Source organism: Eurytemora carolleeae, unplaced genomic scaffold (genome assembly GCF_000591075.1).
Source record: "Eurytemora carolleeae unplaced genomic scaffold, Eaff_2.0 scaffold78, whole genome shotgun sequence".
Taxonomy (NCBI): Eukaryota; Metazoa; Arthropoda; class Copepoda; order Calanoida; family Temoridae; genus Eurytemora; species Eurytemora carolleeae.
The window spans coordinates 449,766-462,513 of NW_019396092.1; the positions used below are offsets into that span (position 1 = coordinate 449,766).

The 12,748-nt window shown below is 31.1% G+C and overlaps 1 protein-coding gene across 8 annotated transcripts in view; it reads right to left on the reverse strand.

Moving 5' to 3' along the window:
• The window catches only part of LOC111718465 (potassium voltage-gated channel protein eag), a 52,464-nt gene that overhangs the window by 24,120 nt on the left and 15,596 nt on the right, over positions 1–12,748 (reverse strand). For 3 of the 8 annotated variants that reach the window (XM_023494072.1, XM_023494071.1, XM_023494077.1), the window contains 9 exons: positions 12,199–12,258; positions 11,640–11,720; positions 10,980–11,050; positions 10,303–10,320; positions 5,917–5,989; positions 5,420–5,503; positions 5,087–5,163; positions 3,193–3,354; positions 1,613–1,727 (listed from right to left, as the gene is read on the reverse strand). In XM_023494072.1, the coding sequence (XP_023349840.1) occupies positions 1,613–1,727; positions 3,193–3,354; positions 5,087–5,163; positions 5,420–5,503; positions 5,917–5,989; positions 10,303–10,320; positions 10,980–11,050; positions 11,640–11,720; positions 12,199–12,258 (741 nt within the window). Of the gene's footprint in view, positions 1–1,612; positions 1,728–3,192; positions 3,355–5,086; positions 5,164–5,419; positions 5,504–5,916; positions 5,990–10,302; positions 10,321–10,979; positions 11,051–11,345; positions 11,375–11,639; positions 11,721–12,198; positions 12,259–12,748 lie in introns of those variants that run through there. The other 5 variants (XM_023494073.1, XM_023494074.1, XM_023494076.1 and 2 more) reach the window with 5 other exon arrangements.

Consider the following 12,748-nt stretch of genomic DNA (forward strand, 5'->3'; position numbering starts at 1 on the left):
GTTGACTATATACTTCTAGTCGAATGTTGACTATATACTTCTTGTCGAATGTTGACTATATACTTCTAGTCGAATGTTGACTATATACTTCTAGTCGAATGTTGACTATATACTTCTAGTCGAATATTGACTGTATACTTCTAATGTTGACTATATACTTCTAGTCGAATGTTGACTATATACTTCTTGTCGAATGTTGACTATATACTTCTAGTCGAATGTTGACTATATACTTCTAGTCGAATCATTAATAATCCTTTTCTTCTATAGACATATACATTTTAAAGGCTGTTTCTAGCTTAAGCTTAAAAGTCGAGTAGTTGGGAAAATGCTGCTCGATTTTGTGTAAGAGCGTGGACATCTTGATTTGCAGTGTGCCATCATGCATCATCAGGTTGCAAAGTTGAGTTTTAGGCAAGTAATCAGTTCCCTTTTTAAGCATTGCAATTATATGCCAACATGCATAGATAACTAATGTATACAGTTTACACCTTTAATCAACCTTTTAATGAGAATATGCTCTGCAAAATGCGCAAAACAGAATAACACAAAAGCGGAATAGCACAATTTTGAGCAAAACGAAGTTTGCAATTTTTTTTGCGCAAAGATTTAGCGCAAAGAAAGTAAAAAAAATTTCGAAAATTGTGCGAAAGTTTTGCGAATGGAAAGCCTAGTTTTACTTATCAGATATATATTGTTTCTTGAATCAAGAGGAGATAATCCGAATCATTTTGTATTAAAAAATATGAAAAAAATGAGACTATACTCTCGTTGATTACAAAAATGATTTATTATATTTAAATTATTTTTATCAAATAGATTATCAAGTACAATAGGTGGCAACAGAGAAATGGATCAACGACAGTGACACACGACGTCACAAGTGTCAAATATAACAAGGAAAACGAAATTGTCTCACATATTAGTTGACATGTTTTCCAAGATTAAATAAAAACAGAAATGAAAGAATATATAAAATAGTACTTATTTTACTGTAAGATAAACACTTTATTCTAAAATTATCACTATTATTGATAATTTTGTCAGACACGAAAAATAAATTTGTGACGTAAGAATACAGCTGTACTGAGAGTGTACAAATTCTACGTTGTCATCTATTGTACTAGAATCTATTTGGTTTTTATGATGTTGAAGGTCGGGTAGCAGATGGTGCTTAAAGTTTTTAATTTGTCAGATTTCGGAAAATTTTGACAGATTTCAACCCATTACATTTCATAAAATTTAACATTTGTAAGCTTCCTTTAATGTAATAATACAGATTAAGAGAAAATCTCTAAATCAAATTTTCAATTTTATGATTTCATGGAAACATTTGAAAAAATTACGAAAAGACAGAATTTTTCTACTGTCCACGATATTTCCTTTATTTTTTAGAAAGTCCGATTTCAATTGTCATAAAACACTTGACCGATTTGCCTCAAAGTTTGAATGGGGAACTCGGTAGAACTGCGGGAATGTCCCTTGGCTTGGTTTAAAAAAATGAATAAGATGACTTTTACTGGGAAAGATTAGTTTCTAGTCAAAGCTGGGTTCCAAAGTTGATATACTATACACATAATTAAATAATAATAATAATATTAAAAATACTTGCCTTGAGAATGCTAAGAATGTCTGTATATGAAGAAGTGTATGCACTGAATGAATCTAGGATATCGTATGGGAGGCAAGCCATCACGTCTATCAAGAATCCAGATCTCAGGTAGTGTCTAAACAATTTAAATTCAGAATTAAACAATTTTAGGAATAGATCTAACACCATTTTATTAATTCTGAGTTTTGACATTATGTAATTTTGAATAAATTGTAAGTTAGAGATTTTAGAACAAAATATCTAACAAATATTCAACTTGATATAGGTTAGTGTTAAAAATCCATCTTAATTATTTCAAAAATGAATGAAAAAATTTTCTAAAAATTTTAGTATTTTCAAAATTTCATAGAATATTTTTTTTAACTAATTAGATCTGAATTTGTTAATATCTAATCTTATCACAACAGGGTGAATAGCAAATAAAGTTTATAATTTTTCTCCAGAAAAAGAAAACAATTAAATTATTAGATTTTCTCTCGGTGCAAAAAGTTTAATTTGTTTTTAAACGACATAATTTTGACGCTAATGAAAGTCCCTGTTTGTTTGATTAAATAATTTCATTTTAATGTAATAATGCCATTTTTTTAAATGAAAAGGAAAATAAGAATTTGATACACTAAAATTGTCATATTAATTTTGTTATAAAACGGCATAAATATGACTCTCCTTTTTTGATTAATTGATTTAATCATAACGTTTTATAATAAATTTTTTTTTTCATATGAAAAGGATACTAAAACATGATTATATACTCAAGCTATTATATTTTCTCTGAATGCGATGAGTTTAACTATCTAGATATTAAAATTAGTAAATAAGGCGCGTATGAAAAATCCCCCTTTTTAATGAATTGATTTCATATAAAATCCCTACCTCTCATAATTTTCTTTTGTTTAAATAATTTAAAGTTAGTTGAAAACTAAACCATTATTAGTATGTTTTTTTTAATCTTTCTTTATTGGCAATTTTTTAAAAATTAGATCGACCATTGAGATATTTTCGATAACGCTTATTTGAACAGGTAACTGTCAGAATTTATCATTATTTAAAGATAAAAAACAAAAATATTTCCCTGATTATAACTCAGCTATAGCGGTATATACAGGGTACCGTGTCTCAAAAAACATGGGAATTCAGTGACAAATTGGATATCGTCTTTGTTATGAATTAGCATTGTAATACCTAATTTCAAAAGCCATAATATTATTATGTCTGCTAGAGTTTATTTTATGAAAACTGTAAATGGCTGTAAAGATGTGTCTATAATGTCTCCGCAAGATGAACAGTGAAGACGGACAAGTTTACTCTGCAATTTTCTTGTTTTACAAAGTACAACCGTATGCAGCCAAAACATAAACAAACAAAATCTGAACATAGCAGACGAAAATCTTGCGGATTACAGCTTTCTCAGTACTCTACTAATCAAAGAATGATTTTAAATGACGATATCAGATTCGTCACTGAATTCCCATGTTTATTGTGACACCCTGTAGAATACCATTGTGAATCAAATGTGCCACTCTTTTAAAATGGAGGGAAATTACGTTTACTGTTCCTTTAATGAAAATATGTCTACTCACCTTCTTATCTTATTCTGATCTGTGACGACCTCCCCGCTGTTCCCCACAAAGGAGGTGTGGAAGTTGAAGATGATGTCGATGAAGAAGATTATGTCGACAACAGAGTCGAGCACGACCATCCGGACAGAACTGATGTCGACTGAACTCCTGCTTGATATTAGCCTGATCACACAAAATTAGAAAAGAGACTGATTATTTGCGTCAGACTCTTATTTTCTAATTTCCGTATATTTTCAACGTAAACTCTGAAATTTTTATATTTTATTCAGAGAAACTTTTAGTTTGAAATTTTCAATTTTTCCCTTTCTTCAATTTTCGATGTTTTTAAAGGACTTTTCATAAAAGGTCGGATAAATTTTCACATGCAAAACCCTGAGAGGACTCCAAAACCCTGGGAGCACTCCAAAACCCTGAGAGGGCTCCAAAACCCTGGAAGCAGTTCCAAAACCATGAAAGCATGATGATGATTCAATTTAGACCTTTTAAAATGTTCTACGGTGCACAGTTGTTTAGCAAGAGTGCAAATTCAACTAAGAAGTTGTTTCGCTACTTAGCGATTTCCCTAAAGACCTAATATATGTACCGTGTGGTATTTCTCAGGATTGGATCGTAAGACTCCCTTCTCTCAACGCTCTTCATAATAAAAAGGAAGATAGTAAGGTTCCGAACGTTTATTTCTCTGAGCCTTCAATCTAAACAAGTTTAATAAACCCACAGAAAAAGCTTTGAGTGAAAATCATACAAATATAACAAATAATCCACTCAGGCATTAAAAAACTGTGGCTAGGAACCAATAAACGAATACATAATCATCAATCATACTAGAATCAACCAATAAACATAGATATATATAAAATAATTACCACGGTGATCCCAGAATTCTGAACACGGAAAATACTTGCAAAACGAATAAACATATACTGAATATAAATATAACTACTACTCCGCTAGAAATCTTGCGTCTGCGCAGTCGGACTGTAAACAGTTCCTAAACTAGTTTTTTCACAATACATTCCGTACAGATCTTCAGGAGAAACTCAGAAATACGCAGGGGCGACAAACAGACTTTCTTCACGCAGCATGGCTCGCGTAACAGAAGTTTACGGTAGAATTTATGTTACATTTTATATTGTCGCAATTGAATACTTTTGTAAAAACCATAGATAAAGATAGATTGCGCATAAGACGACATTTTTCATCTTGAAAGATATAAATGTACAGAGATGTTTTAAAGAGATTCCTATTATATAGATTAACTAGGTCTGTTTTGAACATTGGCTGTTCTTATGTCATTGAGTACTTGTGCTTTACATGAGTTCTGTAAAAAGAAATTTAAGCTAGTTTAGTCCTTCTTCAGTTCTCGTCAATATGATATAAGGCTCAGTGAAATAATTTGATATTCTCAAAATAAAATTCACTCCTGAGTGGTTTAATAATTATGAAATCCACTAAAACACCAAACCACCCCGCTTATCATTGAAGTACACTTTGACCCCTAGAAGTATGAGTTCGCGGACTGTAAAATTCTTGGTGATTTTGCGTACATAAGCTATCTATGTTTATTTATTTATCTATGGTAAAAACTGATTCTCAAAATGGACATTCCAAGAGGATTTTAAAGATTGAATTTGCACTTTTGCTGAACAGTTATACTGACACCATGAAAAAATTTCTCTTCAATACTACACTACCAGCTCAACTACCATGTAGAGCCGGTCTCTCCCTTTAAGACACGGAAATGATAGGTTGATTTTTTATTAATAAATAAAATGATTCATTCGTAAAAAGTAAGTTAATTGTAACATTGTTTGGTCCGCAAACGTACACTAGCTTGTATATATCTTTTTCCCGCATTTCGTCCCATATTATGTTTGGCGTATTTAAAATATCTGACCTGTTCATGGCGAGATTATAAGGTACAATGATTACAGTATAAAACGTGAGAGCAAGTATAATCCAGTCCCACATAACCTAAATACATTATCAGTATCAGAGAATTTTTGAATTTTTAATCCTTTTTAGTCTGATGGATGTGTATCCCTTGTAAAAGTTAAAAAGGCGAGTCAGTTTTTTTTCAAGTACTAAAAATTGAATCACCTAAACTTACACTTTCCACCAAAATAACATAGGGGACCCAATAAAATTATAATTTTCATTTTTCCCTAACATTTAAAAATTAGGTTTTTTTTATTTTTCCGTAATATTTAAAAATCCTTTTCCTTCCTACCTTGAAATTACAGTAGTGGAGGAGAATATGGGGCGGAGTTTGTGGTGGTTCATGCTTGTATCCAGGTACTACTTCAGATATACCCTGTACATAAACATATCCTGTACCATATACATAGGTTTAGTTTATGTATCCAGGTACTACTTCAGATATACCCTGTACATAAATATATCCTGTACCATATACATAGGTTTAGTTTATGTATCCAGGAACGATATACCCTATATACCATTACCATGTACATAGGTTTCGTTAATGTATGCTGAAAATTTTAGAATGATATATCCCTAATCTTCCTTATCCTTAATTAATCTTGAGAGGAAAACTAGCATAATTTAATCTTGAGATTAAGAAAAAAGAGTGAATCAAGCATTAATCCCGATATCCACCATTCAAAAGTTCCCAGCTCAGGAGGTTACCTAGGAGGGGATAAATTACAAAACCTCCCCTTGCGGCAAAAAGAAATCAGGATACAAATGGAAGACGACTAAAATTACCTTTTGTAATCCTTCTCTTGATCCTGCAGGTTTAGGATCCACTGCTTGAACTCTGTTTGCGGCATTCTTGGACCTGATAATGTATGCACTAAAGTAAATACATTTATCTAAATAGCATAATCTTTAAAAACACACATTTTTTCAAATTTGTTTAGACGCAAAACATGTTAATTATAATTTCAGACAAAACTATTTAGGTGATTCTAATCTTAATTATGAGGTACACTATTTAGAAATAAATTCAAATGACTTATATGGTGTGGCATGGCTAATTAACAACAGTACCTTGAACAGATTTTCGAATTTATAATGAAAAATTTAACCATTTTTCGATTATTCACAATTTTTGCTTTCCTTAAATAATTAACATGATTGATCAGATAAAGGTCTAACAGGAAATATTGTGATTAGAGAATAGCTCATTTTTATTAGATGGTCATTCAAATTTCAAGACAGTTCCTGTAATACAATCACTCAATTAATTACCTTTAAGCCTTAGTAAATTATTCATTTCATATCAATTGCGTCATTAATTTCTGGCGGAGTGGGTTTTCATGTTTAATTATTTTTCTGGATCTACAAAATTCAATCCCCCTCTCTCTGATTTAGAATTTTCCAGGGCATTGATGACAACATGACACCCAATCCGCCTTAATTTCTGTGTATAGAGATTGGCCAGTTAGGCTTTTTTTCATTTCGTTTCGTTCGTTCATTGTTAGTGAACGATTCATTTCTTTCGTTTTTTAATTGTTCAAAAAATTGTATTTCATTCATTTACAAAATTTTCGTTCAATATCCATCTATTTAGTTCGTTCGCTAGTTCAGTATAAAAGCTATTGTTCGTTCAGTAAAACAAATAGTTTTCAAAATCTTTTTGTTAATTTCTGTGAACGATCTAAGTCGTTCGTCTATCGTTTGTTTTATTCTGAAGACACTGTTATTCACGAACAATTTCGTTGATTTAACAAAAACAATGCACATCTCTATTTTATACTAATTTGGTCTAAATACTGAAATGAATTAGGTAAAAAAATTGGGGGCAATAACTAGAAGAAAAGTTTTGAGGCAATCATTAAAGTTGTCTTTTTTTGACGACAAATATAAATGTTTTCTGTTCGTGGGTTCAAACTGAAAAAGACCGCTATGTATTTTAAATCATGCAAACAAAAACACGTTACCTAAATGTTTGGGAAAGAAATGTTTTAACATTTCATATTTCATAATTTTCATTAAATGTTTAATTTTGTTCAACTAATACGAAGCTATCTGAAGAGATTTTTGTTTGTTACATGATTTCCCAAAGAAAGTGTATTCAAGAAATGAGACCATAGTTAAGAATTGCAAACACTTTTAGGATTTTAAGGAACATCCTCTTTTATTTCCAAAAGTCTATAAATTACAAAGATTGTAAGTCTTGTAAGCTAATCAATATAGAGTTTTTTTTTGTCTTTCTTTGATATTTGGTAGAGAAATTAAACATCTGAACTATTTTTTTTAAATTATTTGGAATCTTGCCAAATTTTTAAATATCTCTGTGAATTTCAAAGTTAAAAAAGGTATACATTATTTTGAAGTTCCAAAACTAGCAAATTTATATTTAAATACTTCACGAAATAATGTCACGGGAAGTAAAGACGGTTTATGGAAGTTTGGGTTATACAAGTCGTCACTTAATTTCTCATGTTTACTGGAACACCATGTTCCAAAAATCCCTAACATTTCAGAGTGACGAACAAAATTACGAAAATGATAAGCGGAATTTAAAAATTAAAAATGTGCAAGATGTTCCTAAAACATTCCCATCGTATTTTCTAACACCATTTTCGTAATTCTGTTATTTCGATAATATAAACAAAATTATTTAAATTTGGTTTCGTTACTTAACCATTTGTATCTAAAAACCTTATCTATTGAAAAGCGTAAAAACAGAACGATAAACTATTGTATCTTTTCTAATATTACCAAGCTATCGGGATTCTTACGTAACTTCAAGTAAATATTTCACATACATTTTGGTTCTATTGATTCATCATACAATTTAATTGTTAATTTTTTACAATAATATTCGACATTATTAATTAATATGTTATTGTCTTTTATTGACATCACGTTTGAATTCCTGTAACTATCTTTTAAATATAGTTTTTAAGGTTTTTAAATTCTAGCTACAGCATGCACACATTCCTAAGTTTTCTAATTTTAATTATTTTTGTTCACAAGTGTTTTTTTTTTCATTTGCTAGACCGTTTTTTTTCCATTAAATATATTCAATCACAAAACCAAAATTAAAAAAAAATGAAAGTAAGATTTTTAGAGAATAAATCTTTTGCTGAATCAAGTAAATTTTACCCCGGTGACATCAATTAACAATTTATAAAATTAATATATTTAGTTTATCAATTTTATGATTATATGGAGCTCTTAAAAACTGTTCAGCATATTTCAAGGCTATTTATTATTATTTTTATAATTCTTTTGATGTCTCTTTATATTTGAACTTAACTGTTCGATAAAGCTTGTTAGTCAATGCATTATAATTTGTTATTAGAAAAATTTTGATATGTGATTTAAAGCGAAGGGAAAACCAATATAAAGCAGATCAAACGTCGTCTTTGATTGATCTTCAGAGCAGAAAGGAATTGAGTCTTTCCCTCAAACTCCAAATGGCGTAGATATTTCAAACTATATGAACTCTGTAGGATCAAAAAATTGAATTTTGAGATATTAAATGTTTAAACCCTCAGGCTGTAAAGATATAGGAATTTAAATATTTGAGTTTGTGTCAAAAACTCAATTCCTTTCACAAAGGTTTTGTGAGTTGTGGTTGAAATATTTCTGAACATTATCAGAGATTAAAACTTTGGTGTTGGGAATATTAGAATTCAGCATTGATCTCCATCTTACATATAGAGATTAAGTTAATCCCTCTTCGATATCCTGTAGTGGACATACCCTGCACGGATAACTTTAATTGAAAGAAGTTTTGACTTCAAATCTAAAGAAAAGAGCTATAATTCAGAAATTACGAAGCAAGGTTTCTGAATGCAAGGTTTAATAAATTTGGCTTTCTTTCCACTTTGATATTGGTTTTATTCTGGTTTATACTGGTTCTCACAATTATTGAAAACATACACAGGGTTACCCACTAAGGATTTGACGACTCTACGGAAATTATTCAGTCATTTTAAAACATTAATCGTAACCTGTAAACTTGTATCTTGTAAACTGTTAGCATTATTGGAAAACTTTAGTTTAAAGAGTTTCTAGTTTGCATTACACCTGATGTATTAGGGGTAAGTTTGTATATGAAAAATACCCCTTATCCTGATATGGAAATTGCAAAAAAAAATTTAGTTTGTAGATTGTACACAAAGTTAAGAAGACGTATAGAAAGGACTAAATTACGTGTATCAGGACATAAAAACTTTTTTTACGTTGCAAAGCAAATCAAATAAATCATATTAAAAAACTCAACACTTGTGAACAATTTGTTTAAAGGGAAGAAACCATTTATCTTAAACGTACAAAGACGATTAATCCGCAAGAAACCCTAGAGTACAAATTTATATTCAAACTAGAAAACAAATTGAACAGGAACCAGTTTTTAATGAAATTGAGAAGTCGTTAAACTATATAGAGACAGTTAAACCGCTAATTCAGTTTAAAGTTTTTATATTTGAACTATCCTAGTGACTAGGAGCCGAGTTCTGTTTTAGCCAATAGATTAATAAACCCATTATTTGCGGCGCTCTGATTGGTTGAAAATGTTGGCGGATTTGTCAGCATTTACTTTACATTAGGGTTGTTCAAAATCTTGAACTTTGAATCAGTGATTCAGGATTTGAGCCAACGAGCACTTGAAATGTAGCTTAATCGGTATGTAGTTTACCCGACCAGACCAGAGAGCGTTCTTTTCTTCTTAAAGAGCTACGTCTCGGCCCATTAAAAGAGCGCACCTCTTTCTTAAGCAAACCTCGTCTAAATGTTACGATTTCAACTCGTTTTTCGCCGCATCTCATATTTTGTCTGGGTATCAAATTCACATCCCCCCCATGTGACCCCCCACGTAGTTTCTCATGGTTTTGAATTGAGCAGCTTGGAGCAACAGCTTGACAGCTTTGACAGTGAAATTTGAACCCAGAAGAAAGCCCGTTTGTTTCAGAAGAATATGGGGGGAAAATGGAGGGGTCTGATATCGGGTTTCAACATATTTTAAAAAAATTCCTTTTTAAAATTTTGTAGCGTCGAAATCAACGCATTCGACGGGGTCTGCGTAAAATCTACGCTATCTGGTCTAGTCGGGTAGCAACCTCTCTTTAATTCATTAATTATGGTCCCTGTACACATAAAGAAAATAGTTCCTTGGTTTAAAAACAAGTATCTAACCTGATGTACCTCAATTGGCTGGGGGGCAAAATAAAATTGAACGCTAGAGATAATTGTCGAGTACATTTAGACCTTATTGTGCACTTTCAGAATGTGACGAAGTGAGTTACAAAAATTTGACAACGGAAAGAAGTGCAAAAGCCCTGAGTTCAAAGTTTTTTCTCAGAGGTTGAGTTCACGTTTACTTTTTGAAACTGTGTCTTTATTTTCATTTAAGGACAGTCTGAAATCACTTCTTTTCTCAAATATTTCAACCTTTTCTTAATTTGAATAAATTTTCAAATTATCGAACTTAAGCCTGGTTTTAAAGTAAAAGATAAGCTTAATCTCTGTGGAATAAACTTCATACTCTTCCCAGATGTGAATAAAGTAAGATCCAATTCAAATCTTGAGACTAAGAAATCCAGATGAGATTTTAACGTACGCAATAGCTGAAATGTTTTCATGTAACGTGATGAAGATAAATTTAAAATGGCTGCTTTAACTTTAATACCATTTTAATTTAGCTTTGCTTAAATAAAAAAGACCCTCCTAGGACTATACCCCCTTTCATTTAGTTAAGAACAAAATAATACTTCTGAAGTTAAAATCTCATTCTATGTTTAAAATTGATTTGAAATGAAAAGGTCCAGGGGACTTGTTGTTGTACTCCAGGATGAAGACGACATGTTCCCTACCTGGTTAAGGTCCAAGCTATCTTAGCAAACTTAGATAGTCCAGCAAACATGTTTGCTTCAGCTAGCGGTTCCTAAAAAACAAATATCAAAATGCGTAGAACTAAGGTAGGAGCGTAAAAACTACAAATAAGGTAAACAGAAGGCATCAGGCGTTTCGACACTTCAAAGTCGACTTATTATTGCAAATGGATGCACATATGGAGCGATCTGTGGGATTTACATTTAACTTGTTTCACAGCAGTCTTTATATGTGACAAGCTTTATCATTTCACCTTATTTATACAGACATTAGTCAAGAGTATGTTCATAATAATGTTCAAAATATAGTATTTTGTTCAAGCAGTTGTTCTTGGTTTGGATACTGACCTTGAATGCTGTGATATCCATGTATGTACACAAGATACTGACCTTGAATGCTGTGATATCCCTGTATGTACACAAGATACTGACCTTGAATGCTGTGATATCCCTGTATGTACACAAGATACTCACCTTGAATGCTGTGATATCCCTGTATGTGAACAAGATATTGACCTTGAATGCTGTGAAACCCCTGTATGTACACAAGATACTCACCTTGAATGCTGTGATATCCCTGTATGTACACAAGATACTGGCCTTGAATGCTGTGATATCCCTGTATGCACACAAGATACTCACCTTGAATGCTGTGATATCCCTGTATGTACACAAGAAAAGAACAACACTGTCCGTTTCATTTTTTACAGGAACTATTTCAACCTGAAAAAAAATAATTTAATTGTCAAAAATAAAATAAAATGTCTGCTAGAGTTTATTTGTTGAAACGGTAAATGGCTGTAAATTGTGTCTATAATGTCTCTGCAAGATAAACAGTGATAAACTCTGTTTGTATACTGTTATTTTCTTGTTTTTCTAAGTACAACTGTATCATGTCAAAACATAACCAAACAAATTGTAAACAAAGCAGACGAAAATCTTATGGAGTACATTTACAGCTTTCTCAGTATATAGGTATCACTATACTAAATCACAGAATTATTTAAAAAGAGGTTATCAGATTCGTCACTGAATTCCCATAATTTTTGGGACACTCTATATTAAAAAATTCACCGCCATATCCAAACTTTTGAACTTAGGATCAAAAGATATTTCAGTTTTAAGTGAATTTTGCCATTTTTTAATTTTAAGTTTTAAATATTTTATTATAATTTTGACTAATTAACTTGTATCATTATACCTCCAGCCAGATTCCCACAGCATTCTTCTTGTAGTAAAGGATCTCGTGGCAGGAGGTTTCCTGGACATTTTATTTAAATAAAAATTAAAAAAAGGGGGACAATACGCCACTTTTTAAAACCAAATTTTGTACAGGCTTTGTTTGGCCTTAATTAAAATTGAGATAGGATGTCAAAATTTTACATGCAGCCTCCAATTAATTGTGATCACGAAAAAAATTTGAGCTTGGAGTGGATTGATCTTAAAAAATTTAGAAAATCAGACCAAACTAAGCCTGAAAAGAAAGGGTTGAATTGCCCCCCCACTTCTTTACTCTTAATTTCAAAAATTTCTTTTTGATTTGAATCCTATAATGTTTATAATGTTTATTTTTAACTTTAATAATTTATTTTAATTAAATTTTACAATATTTTTAAATTTCAATATGATATCAGATGGAAACATTTTGAGACTTCTATATTTCTTGTTTTTCATTCTTTCTTCTTGATCTTCCATTCCTTGTCCATCCTTCAATCATACTTTGGCTAATTTTGAAAATAAAAATAAATGAA